Source organism: Heteronotia binoei, chromosome 1 (genome assembly GCF_032191835.1).
Source record: "Heteronotia binoei isolate CCM8104 ecotype False Entrance Well chromosome 1, APGP_CSIRO_Hbin_v1, whole genome shotgun sequence".
Taxonomy (NCBI): Eukaryota; Metazoa; Chordata; class Lepidosauria; order Squamata; family Gekkonidae; genus Heteronotia; species Heteronotia binoei.
The window spans coordinates 123131792-123144930 of NC_083223.1; the positions used below are offsets into that span (position 1 = coordinate 123131792).

The 13139-nt window shown below is 40.2% G+C and overlaps 1 protein-coding gene across 1 annotated transcript in view; it reads right to left on the reverse strand.

Annotated features, from left to right (window-relative positions):
* NHSL1 (NHS like 1) overlaps positions 1-13139 on the reverse strand; it is a 286939-nt gene that overhangs the window by 77884 nt on the left and 195916 nt on the right. The window contains exon 2 of the mRNA XM_060240165.1: positions 35-187. Coding sequence (XP_060096148.1) covers positions 35-187 — 153 coding nt within the window. The remainder of the gene's footprint in view (positions 1-34; positions 188-13139) is intronic.

The following is a 13139-nucleotide window of genomic DNA, read 5'->3' on the forward strand; positions in this document are numbered from 1 at the left end:
TGTTTTAACCATAATGTTGCTGGTGACACTCTACCTCTTAGTACTGATTTCAGATTCAGCTTGGCTTGACGGTGAAGATCTTCCACGCATGGTGGCCTTGTGGAGGGCAGAAACACATTCTCCTGCTGATGCCAGGGGGCAGTGTAATGGACCGTCCATCTACTTTCTTCATCTAGATTGGAGACAGCTGTAAAACAGAAAGACAGAAACTGTAATGTTGTGATTAAACTCAGTTGTGACAGCACTTCAAAAACTGTCAAAGTAACTTGCAGAAATGTAAGGAAAAAATGTGAACCATATCAGCTCACCTTCGTTGATTCTCCAACCATAAAATACTACTATCACTACTATACATTATCGGAGTAGCTGCTAGGACCTCAGTCAAAGATCTTTAAATACCCTGATGCACCACACCCTATATAGAATAAAATCAGAGCCCTGCTAGCAACTGCCAGAAGTGGACAGAACAGAGAACAAACAGCAAGAGAAACATGGAAGCTGCATCCCATATCTGTAAGTCAGCACATTTTAAAAGTGTAGGCACCAATCTCAGATACCACTCACTAGTCACCATCACCGAACAAGTTGTAGCCCTCTGCCTTCAACAAACTTGGTCACAGATTTACTGTAAGAGCTAGGCAGCTCTTCCACTGGGGCTGCTTTGCTTCTTAACAGCAAAACAAGGCTACTACTTATTTGTGGTCTAACCTTCTACCCAGAGTTGCTTACTTGTAATGGCATATTTTGCCCTGACCTGGATAGCCCAGGCTAGCCCACTCTCATCAGATCTTGGATGCTAAGCAGGGTCAGCTCTGGTTAGTATGGGAGATGGCCAACTAATACCAAGGTTGCAACACAGAGGCAGGCAATGGCAAATCACCTCTGAACATCTCTTGCCTTGAAAACAGTATGAGGTTGCCATGTCAGCTGTGACTTGATGACAACAAAAAGGCACATTTTAAAAGGCAAAAACTAAGAAGAGATTACTCATGTTATGGTTTTTGAATATTGTAGATTCTAAATCTAAATGCAGCAAGTCCCACTCCCAGTTTTCCATAACCCCCGCGCCATCACATGCTACAGGAACAGAATGCCACTGAATGGGATATTTTGGCTTTCCTTGAATAGCATCATGGTTTCATAAAATGGTGATGTATCGTCTGGCAACCACTTCGTAAAAGTTCCATTACTGGATCTTCAAATCACCATAAGATGTATACACATCCACACTGGATGGCCTACAGAAGGGTGGGCCAACTGTTTAACTTACAAGGAATATTCTCAGTTGGCTACTGCCCTGGATGGATACTGGCAGCCAGGAAGAAACAGAGAAAAGCCGTAGCAGCTTTACACGCACTGCAGGGGCTGCTTAGCTTGGACTTTCAGTTGCCTCTTTTGGTACAACTGCTGGGTGGCAGCAGTGCAGGTGGAGGCAATGGGTGACATTCCACCCATTGTTGGTGCTGTGGAGTCTGAACTGAGTTGCTCCTGAACTGCTGCTTCACAGAACCACAGATATTACTGAGCTTGTACTTGCTTCAGAGCCATAACTTCCTGGTCTGCCTCTGGGTCTATAGCAGTTGTGGCATGAATGGCTGGGAAGTTAGGAAAAACTTCAGACTCACTCCTGTGCCTTGTCACATAAGCAGACTGAGTTCTCATGGAACTGGCTTAATTAGTGTACTTGCACCAATTGCCTTGTTTTCCCCATCACAGCAGCAACCCAGACCACAGTTTTTCAAAATCCCAACAGTAACTCTCTACTTTTGTGCAGTAACCTAACATCCAGCATTTCATTTAAAATATACAATTTCAAGAGATCTAAACTAAAACACAAATCAGGTAGTAATTTTCAGTAAATGTTAGTTGAAGTAGCATTTTGAGACAACCTGTGCTAGCAGGAAAATGGTGATTAGTAAGAGAAAGGGAGGCAGAAAGTCAAGGACATTGTATTGTTCCCCAGGCAACATTTGGTCCGCGTTATTCATCACTCTCTTACTATCCATGCGTACATGTGAACTCATCCAAGACAGCACACATCACTTCCCTGTGACTGAATCTTCATTATCACTTTTGCTTAATAACAAGACCACACCTCTTCAGTGCCCCACACAGAGGAAATTCTCCTCCTCCCTAAAGAAATATACCATCTCTTCAAAATCCTGATATCTATAACTGACCACTTCATCAGCCTCGGGGATCAGGAATGGAGGAACTTAATCAAATGCTGAATCTGTCTCTAAACATGAAATATGCTTCAAATAATGAGCAAGCCTTGTACTGCTTTTTACTGTATGTACAGTAACAACACACACACTTGCAGCATTATTTCACTTTAGAAACACTGTATGCCAAAAGGTATAAATGTGGTGGGAAATCATTCAGCAGCATGTAAAAGTGATTTGCTTCTTGATATAGCAAATTAACCAACTACACTGCTTTTTGTTATTTTTGTTAGGACATTTTCAGTTACTCTTTATTCTTTGACGTACACAGTTCCCTATTTAACCATAATTTCAGCATTTTGCTAAGTACATGTACATGATATGTTTGCCCTTAGATTTCCTCATGCACTATGCTGCTGACCTCTTCTACATCTAAATTCATTATCTTGGATATGACCAGAAACACATCATGCAGTAAGGCAGATAATGCTGACATGGTACATGACCAACTTCTCTGTCCTTCCAAATCAAAGGTCAAATCCAAAAGGTAATGAAAAGAGATGACACCCAACTATCTGATCACAGTTGTGATTCTTGTCTTCAGAAAACAAAAGATGTGTTTATACAACAGAAAGGAGAGGAAAATCCCTTTTTATAGGGAAGCTGACAAATGCTGCTTGGCAGTATGTTATTATCATCCCCCCATCCCCACCCCCTTTAGTGCCTAGAGCTTGAACCGTACCACACAAAAAAATCAGTTTGGGGCTAAATACAAAATACTTTTTTTTAAAAAAAGAACATGCCTGTTGCTAACATGATTAATTCAGATTTTTTTTTTTTTGCTATAAATGAAAACTATTTGCGAATTGTGTTGGAACCACTAAAACATCAACTACAAGTTTGTGCTATCACAGCAGAAGCTGTTTACGTACACAGAAATCAGTGTAGACTGTGCTTTCTGCATGTAGCTGCTTCTGCACAACAAATGATGCATCTGAACTACACTGCATTGCAAAAACAAAAGACTCATTTTGCTTTTCCAAAATACCCCGGGCAAACAAGGAAAATCAGCAGGCTATGATCCAAAAGTTTTGGACAACAGAAAAAGAGCAGGTACCCAAGGACACTTTAATAAGCTACCTGCACACATTGTGAAGTGACAAACTAAACAAGTTATTTCGTGGGGGAAAGAAAGCAAGTTACTTAACATTTCTTTAAGGCTGATGTAGTTTTTCTACCAAAAATATCTAAATGCATTCCAAGAACAAATTAAAAACTGAAATGAGGAGTCATATTTACTTACTCTTTTTCTTGAAAAATTTGATTAAGGATTTGAGCTTTGTATTGATGAACACCACCATCTCAGAGCAGCTTGTCTATGCTTCTGTAGTTTGCATCCCATAGAAAGCAAGAATTTCACTTGGGAAAACTAATTTCCAGAGCTTCCGAACAGTTCTTGCAAACCCTACTAACTTTGTGTCTCCCCTTGCCACTGCTCCCCCCCCCCCTTTGTTTCTTCTTTCTGTGTAACTTTGAGTTTGTCCTTAATGTCCTATCAATTAGAAGCCATTAACAGTCCTTGAACCTGAAAGCTTTCTTCTGAAACATAATGCTATTGACTGCAAACGGCCAGTTACAACATGCAACGAAAGGGTGGAGAGAGGAGAGCCAATCTTTGTCCATGTTTGCATGGAAGCAAGATGGAGATTTCTGCTTCAGCGGTCTTCCATACATGTCTCCCCCTGCCTCTCCTCCAGCAAATCAACAGTTCCCCCCTCTATTTCTTCTGCCATTCCAGGTTGTACTCCACAACCAAGATGAATAATCGTAAGAATTTCCCCCTGCCACTGCTTTAATAGCATCTTCACAATCTTTTACAGGACAGAAGAACCAGTGGATGCTTTCTTGCCCATGTTTTCTATTTTCCCAAGCTAATTGTGAGGATATGGAATTTGAACTGCCTGGGACAGTGAGACTCTCAACTATTGTTTCCCAAACCCGTCCCCGCCTCCCAGCCCCTCCTTCCCATTCTAAGTACTGCAGTTATGCTCTGCTACATGCTATGCATAGAGCTGTGAAGAGGTGTTGCTTTTTTGTGCACATTTCACCCTTTTGTCTCTTAATCGCTATATCTTAGTTGTTTCTAACATGCTTGCTTCTTGAAAACGCCATACATCTGATTTGTCAGCTACAAATCAATGACAAACAAGGTGGATTGAATGCTCTGTCATTCACTCAGCCACTCGTGCATTTTGTTCAAAGCAAGTTTAGCAATGATACAACAAAAGAAATAATGCTTAATAATTAATTAAGCAAGACCATTTGGCTTCACAGAAATGCACCCTCCTAGAAACTTAAAAAAAAAAAAACCTCCCTAGGGCAGTAAAGGAAGAGCTTTTGAAATAAAACATTTATGTTATTTCTAGAAATGAGCAGCTCTTTATCCCATTAGAAGCAATTCATAATTTTGCAGATAAAAATGTTAAGCAGAGCTTCAATGTGCTCAGTGGGGCATGCCTGTAGCACAATGGTGAGGGCTAAGAAGTCAGCCTGCCCTTTCAGAGAAAGCTTGGCAATGCTTGGTTTTATGTTGAAAAGAATTCCCTTTCCCCAAAGAAACACCAACAGCAGGGGCCAGCCAGCCAGTCTGCTCCAAATGAGGCCAACGTGGATTTGAACCTTTGTACGTATACACAGAAGAAGGTGCTCTTAAGAAACAGTTTGAGCTTCAGCAAATGTGTCCAGAACAGATTACAAGTACATAAACTTCTCCTACAGGATAAATATAAAACAGTGCTATTTGTCATTTATGTTATCTTTCATTATTCTGAAGGATCTGACCATTTTTAAGCCTTGGTGTTTAATGCCACAATCAGTTTTATTTAGCTGTAACAGAATATCCAAAAGAGAATTATTTGTTCTCTCACTAGCTGTCTTCTGAAAAGAACACTCATCTGACTCTGTTCAATATGTGCAAATGGGAAAAAAACCCCATGCAATTCTGAATAGCGATCAATGACATAAATTTAGCTGAGGGACTAAAGAAAATGGCATCATTGCAAAAAGTTACATAACTACACTGGCAGCCTTCACCAGCATTCTCAACACAAAATGTAACTTCTGTAACATGCCTGTGTTATCAGCCTACATTTTGAAGACGCATCAGAATAGCACATATAAGCAAGATTACATGACCACTAAAGAGTGAAAAAAGAATATCAATTTCACACTCTGAGATTCTACCGCCTTTTATAAATTTAGGTGGAATTTTGCACCAAACATTGTAGGTGGAGTTTTGCACCAAAACCTGAGCCAACCCAAACAGCTAATTTAGGGTATAATTTTAGCTTTGGTATATCCAAATACACACCCCTACCTTATATCCATTTGGTATGTCCAAATGCACACCCCTACCTGAGTCCGCTTGCAGAGAGGGCAGAATAAAAATCTAAATAAATAAATAAATGTGCTGTCAAGTCATAACCAACTTATGGCGACCCCAGTTAAGAGGCTTTCAAGACAGGTATAAAGCAGAGGTGACTTGCCATTGTCTTCCTCTGCGGAGTCTTCCTTGTGCCTTCCAAGTATTGACCCTGTTTAGCTTCTAAGATCTGGTGAGATCAGGATACATAATGTCACCTCCCTCCTTCCCCCCATGGTGCTTCTAAATTAAGTTTCCATAGTGAGCTGACTGATAGAGAGTCCTGTTGCCATTCCTCAAGCTGATCACATAGTAGATTTTACATGTAGGTGGAACTTAGTTATGCTCCAATATATCATCGAGAGTTGGATGGGTTTATGAACAGAGCTATGTAACTGTTTAGGGGCAGGAAAGTTTACCTGCCCAATTTGTTATCAAGAATAACAGTTCCCAAATTGCTTAGTATAGTGATCCATAAGTTCAAATTTATTTGGTATGGTGACCCATCCAAAGTAGGCCTGAGGTTTTTTGGCACCTACGCAAACTATGACCTTGGCATCCATCTGCGTCTGCATTCCATTTTCTATACTGGCCAGTCAGCTGTTTTTGAGAAACCAACATCATACAAAGAGCACAGCTATATGAATCCCAAGCAAGTGGTATTATGACATACATTGCCTTTCAAATGGAGGTTACATCCCAGCCTTTGACCACCCCCTCCTTCTTCATTACTCCTTCTAACCCTGCACCCCAAGATTCTCAGTCTAGTATCTATCAGAACACATTTTAAATGATCAACATGTATATGCAGTGAAAAGAATACCAACTAATATATTACACATGGAAGATAGTTTCTAGCATCAGATCTTTGTTTCCAAAATATAAAAGAGCAACAGAAAGGATAAGGGTGGCTATTAGGGACGGCTGGCCCGTGACCCACTTTCAGAGGTTTCCACTTTTTGAACATATGAACATATGAAGCTGCCTTATACTGAACCAGACCCTCGGTCCATCAGAGTCAGTATTGTCTACTCAGACTGGCAGTGGCTCTCCAGGGTCTCAAGCTGAGGTTGTTCACACCTATTTGCCTATTTCACACCTTTTTTGGAGATGCCAGGGATTGAACCTGGGACCTTCTGCTTTCCAAGCAGATGCTCTACCACAGAGCCACCGTCCCTCCCCAAGTCCACTTTTTTAGTCCACTTTGGAAAACACTGATAAAAAAAGGTAGTAAATAAATGGTAAAGGTAAAAGGTAGTCCCCTGTGCAAGCACCATAAGAACATAAGAGAAGCCATGTTGGATCAGGCCAATGGCCCATCCAGTCCAATACTCTGTGTCACACAGTGGCCAAATATACACACACACACACACACTGTGATGGACTTCTGCTCCATATTTTTAGTCGTTTCTGACTCTGGGGTGATGTCGCATCATGATGTTTTCCCAGCAGACTTTTTACAGGGTGGTTTGTCATTGCCTTCCCCAGTCATCTACACTTTACCCAGCAAGCTGGGTACTCATTTTACCGACCTCAGGAGGATGGAAGGCTGAGTCAACCTTGAGCTGACTACCTGAACCCAGCTTCCGTCGGGCTTGAACTCAGGTCATGAGCAGAGCTTGGACTGCAGTACAGCAGCTTACCACTCTGTGCCATGGGCCTCTCATAAATAAATGGTGTCTCTCTCTCTCTCGGCTTGGCTTCGCGAACGAAGATTTAAGAAGGGTGCAATAGTCCACGTTTGCTGCAGGCTCGCTGGTGGCTGACAAGACCAATGTGGGACAGGCAGGTCCGGCCACAGCGGCTGCAGGGAAAAGTCTGATTTAGGGTTGGTCCTGTAGCAGTGCGATTCTTCCTCAATCTCCTTTTGTCCTCAAGACCAGCTATGCGTGAGTTCTCAAAGGAAGAGACAGCCTGGTGGATGGTGTGCCTCCATGCTTTGCGATCTGAGGCTAGGTCAGACCACTGGTGATGGTTGATGTGACAGGTGCTAAGGGATTTCTTCAAGGAGTCCTTGTACCTCTTCTTTGGTGCCCCTCTATTTCGATGGCCGGTGGAGAGTTCGCCATACAGGGCAATCTTGGGAAGGCGGTGGTTTTCCATCCTAGAAATATGCCCTGCCCAACGCAGCTGCGTCTTCAACAGCAGTGCCTCGATGCTGGTAACCTCTGCCCGCTTGAGGACTTCAGTGTTGGTCACAAAGTCACTCCAGTGGATGTTGAGGATGGTGCGAAGGCAGCGCTGATGAAAGCGCTCAAGGAGTCGCAGGTGATGACGGTATAAAACCCACGATTCGGAGCCATAGATGAGGGTTGTCATCACAACCGCTTTGTAAACATTGATCTTTGTGCCTTTTTTCAGATGCTTGTTGCTCCACACTCTTTTGTGCAGTCGGCCAAATGCACGGTTTGCCTTTGCCAGCCTGTTGTCAATCTCCTTGTCGATCTTGGCATCTGAGGAGATGATGCACCCCAGGTAGCTGAACTGCTGGACTGTCTTCAGAACTGATTCACCCACAGTGATGCAGGGAGGGTGATAATCTTCCTGGGGTGCAGGCTGGTGGAGAACTTCTGTCTTCTTCAGACTAACTTCTAGGCCGAATAGCTTGGCAGCCTCTGCAAAGCAGGACGTCATATGCTGCAGAGCTGATACCGAGTGGGAGACAAGTGCAGCATCATCAGCAAACAGTAGCTCTCGGATGAGTTTTTCCATTGTCTTGGAGTGTGCCTTTAGTCGCCTCAGGTTGAACAGGCTGCCATCGGTGCGATAGCGGATGTAGACACCATCGTCCTCATCTAGATCTACTGCGGCTCTTTGAAGCATCATGCTAAAAAAGATCGTGGCATCTATTAAGTGTTTTGGAGCTGTAGGGGAGGAGACTAAAGATGAAAAAGAGGAAGATAAAGGAAACCTAATCACATTATTAAAACAAAAAAGAATTATGCCAGATGAAGCATTCGTATGATTTATTTATATCCAGCTGCCACTATGAAATCCTCAGTTGAAATTTTTTATTAATTTCTAAAAAGTTAAGGAAAATGGGTAAGAGGGAGTAGAAAACTGGAGTTACAGAAAAAATCTAATCTGCATGTAATATACTTTCTTAGAATACAAATATTGTCACGTATTATCTCTTTACATTAAATTATCAACATCAAGGTAATATGTTTTGATACATTTATATTGTAAGTCTTCTAGTTGAAGTATCTATTTAAGCTAGCCTTTCCATTAAGAATATTATAATAAATGATGTAGGGGGGGGAGAGAAAAAGGAGATATAAGTTCACATCAAAGAATCTTAAGAGTCTTGAGTGTCTAACCAAGTATGTAGTTTCACCCAATATTTTCTTGCTTCTTCTAGATTTCCCAGCCAACAACTGGGATAAATAGTCCATCTCAGCAGTTTCCAGAATTTTCCCTATTCTCGTGGGGTTCTCCTGAAGTTTCCATCTCTGAGCCAAAAGCATCCTAGCTACTGTGTTAATATGCGCCAACAAATGCCTCGTCTGTTTGAAATAATCACCAGGATATATGTTTAATAAAAACAGTTCTGGTTTAAATTGGATCTGTGTCTTCAGAATTTTCTGTAATAGTTCATGAACAATCTCCCAATAGTTTTTCACCACCCCACAAGTCTACCACATATGATAAAAAGACCCCACATGTTTGGTCCATTTCCAACATTTGTTAGACATGTTAGTATACCTCTTACACAATTTCTATGGGGTTATGTACCATCTATAAAACATTTTGTAGAGATTTTCTTTAAAGGTTACTGACTTAGTTAGTTTAATATTGAATTTTCACAGACTCTCTCATTCTTCTAACATGATGTTACGCCCCAAAATTTTCGCCCATTGGACCATACAGTCTTTCACTATCTCATCTTGCATCTTCATCTGTAATAAGTATGAATATAGCTTGGAAATTAGTTTTTCTTGAGGACCTAAGAAGATTTTATCAAATGGATATTGCTCTGTATTAAAGTCTGTTGTCTTGTCTTTGGCATACCTAGATTCAACTTGTGTTCTTAACCACCAACTCATTTTAATGTCCATGTTTTCCAGCTCTTCCCTGGTTCTCAGTTGGTTATCATTTTTCAACAGTTCTTCATATCTATAAATCTGATTAGGTTTCAAAAGGTTTTGGGGGGGTGAATGCTTCCACTGGAGATACCCACCTTGGAATTTTCTGGTAAATTCTCCGTTTTAGCCATGACCATGTATGATACAAAGATTTCCGGTGATTTTTAAAGTAAGAATGAACTTCAAGTCTTTGATACCATAAATACGCATGCCAACCCAAATTAAGGTCATGTCCCTCTAGCAACAACTGTCTCTTATCGTTCAGTAGTACCCAATCTCTTACCCACAAAAGCACAGAAGCTCTGTAGTACAACTGCCAATCTGGAAGACCCAAGCCTGCTCTCAATTTAGAGTCTTGCAATATTTTTAATTTGATTCTTGGTTTTTTGACTTGCCAAAATATAATTGAAAACCATCTTATTCAATTCTTGAAAAAACACACTAGTTAAGAGTACTGGAATAGTTTGAAATAAAAATAACAATCTTGGCAAAATATTCATCTTTATTGAAGGTATTCTTCCCATTAGGGATAAGTTCAAATCTTGCCATTTTCCCAGGTCTTTTTTAATTTCTTTAAGTAATTTATCATAATTGTCCATCTTTAAGCTGCTACACTTATTCAAAATATGTACACCTAGGTATTTAATTCTTTTCTCATACAAAAACCCTGTTTTTTGTTGGAGAAGTTGAATGTCTTCTATCGTCATATTCTTCGTCAGAAATGTTGTTTTATGATAATTAATCTTCAATCCTGCCCAGTAGCCAAATTGGTTAATCTTATTTATCAGACAGTCAATTGAATCTGTTGGTTGCTTTAATATAAAAACCAAATCATCCACAAAGGCTCTCAATTTGTATTGTTCACCTTTAATCACCACTCCCTTAATACTTGTATCGTCTCTTATTTGGTTATCTCTAAGCACAAAATAAAAAGGAGTGGTGAGAGTGGGCAACCTTGTCTTGTACCCTTTTGAATAGCAATTGCTTCTGTTAGTTCATCATTCACCATCATCTTTGCCCTTTATGAGGAATATATTGATTGTATTGTTCTCAAAAAATTCTCACCACATTCCATTCCCTTCAGTTGTTGCAACGTAAATTGCCAACGAACATTATCAAAGGCCTTCTCTGCATCCAGACAGATTAATGCCAATTGCTTCTCTGGATGGTTCTCATAGTATTCCATTATGTTACATACTATTCTGACATTATCTTTCAAATATCTTCTAGAAAGAAATCCTGCCTGGTCTTGGTATATTGTGGACTGTAAAACCTTCTTCAAACGTTGTGCCAGTATTGCTACAAAAATTTTGTAATCCATGTTTAAGAGAGAGATTGGCAAGTAACTTATTATATTTTTCAAGTCTGTGCCTTCCTTTGGAATTAGAGATATTGTAGCTTCTTGCCATGAAACTGGTATTTGAGCTTTCTCCTGAATCCTTTCAAGAAGACGTTTAAATGGTAACAGTAAAGGCTCTTCATAGGCTTTATAGAACTCAGTTGATAGGCCATCTGGACCTGGAGCTTTGCCATTCTTTTGTGATGCTATTGCATCTCCCACTTCCCTTATCATTATTGGTTCATTTTAAATTTTTTTTCTTCCGTAAATTTATTAAGATTATTTTGGTTAATGTATTCTTCTAAGTCTACCTTTTGAACTTATTTATCTTCATAAAGTCTTTTATAAAATTGTTCCACAATTTGGCGTATCTCCTGTCTTTGGACTTCTCTTTGTTATTTTCGTCTTTCAATACCGGTATTATTCTTTTGGCATTCTCTTTCCTCATTCTGTAGGCCAACCACCTTCAAGGTTTGTTAGCATGTTCAAAAAAGTTTTGTCTGGCAAATCTCATTTTTTTCTCCATTTCCTCAATACGCAGTAAATTGAGTTGGTGTTGTATTTCTTCAACCTTATTTTGAAATTCCTGTTTTGTCAGTTGTGCTTTCAAATTCTTTTCAGCTTCTCCAGCTTGCCACATTAATCTTACTATTCTATCAACAATTTGACAAATGCCAAACAGCAATAAAACTTATATTAAACAGAACCTTTTTGCCACAACAATCTTTAGTATCATCTAGTCAAAACAATTCAGCTCCATGAAACAGAGACAGTTCACAATGGTGTCTTTTCCAAAGCAAATAGTTCAATAGAATCCCAGTCCTAGAAGGATCATCTGATTGCATAAATTGTAATCCAGAGCTGAGTGCCCCATTTGTATAATCCACAGGTAAAATCAAAGATTAAAAAATAGCTCAAGGAAAAAAAGGATAAACAAACATAAAGCAATTCAGATGTTTCCAAAATAAAAATGAGGGGATGAAAACTCCACAGAAAGTGAAAAAAAGAGAAAAAAAGGATGGAGAAAAATAAACGTAAAAAGGAAAAAAAGAAAAAATATTCAGACCATATAAAAATACAGTCAAAATTAAAGGGTCACATCCATTATATCCATCATCAGGAGTTTATGATCCATTTAGAAGCTTTCACAGCTATTCTTCCATCAGTCAACAAAATAGCTGCATTTTGTAATCCACTACACAAATCCCATAAGAGTTTAAATGTCTATTTAGGACCCACAGGAACTTATTCAGGATACTACAGCATAAACTTCAAACTGCTTCCTTTTGTTATATCTTTCAAAGTCTCAGAAGTTTATATAACACTGTATCTGTCCTTCTCATCCACATATGCTTACATATGCTTGCATGCAACTTTCCAACAGCAAAATCTTCTTCCCAGAAAAAGATTCAAGAAAAGTCAATTCAATTCAGCCATCAAGTCCTTTCTATCTTTAGAGATTGGTGTGATCCATGATAGCATTAGAAAAGTCACCAGATTAGGCAGGAACTTTTAGACGCCTCCGCAGAGAAAGAGAGAGAGTTCCCCCCCCCCTTTCTCTCTATCTGTGTTCCGCTTCATTCCCGACTCTCCAATCCCTAGTTAAGCAGGTAGTACTTCAAAACTCAATATTAGAAGAAAAGCAGAGACTTACAATCTTCGTAATGATGATGTAGCTTATTCAGTTCACGCAGCAAGCTTGGTTAAGAAGAAACAAGAGGGCCGGCAGTCAACCCCGACTCCATTTAAAAATGGCGATCGGAGCAGCGAGGCTCACAGCGAGCCAGGCTCAGGAGACAGCCACCGCTGTCAGTCCCGACCCTCAGCTCAAGCTGTCCGCCTTCCGGGGCCCTTCCCGGGTTCCAGAGTCGGGTTTCTGAAGAGAGAGACCCCTCGACTGTGCGATTAAGGAGTGGCTCAGGACAAGCCGGTCCGAGTCGCTCCTTAGATCTGGTCGCCGAAACCGGAAGCCCACCAGTATGAAATCCTATTGATTCAAGGCATTATCACAGAATCTTTTTCTTATATTTCTAATGAGATGGATCTACTACTTCTTCTACATGCTAAAATTGCTACTAAAATTAAACAACTTACCCTAGTGACAAGTTTCCAAAATGAGGAAATCGGAA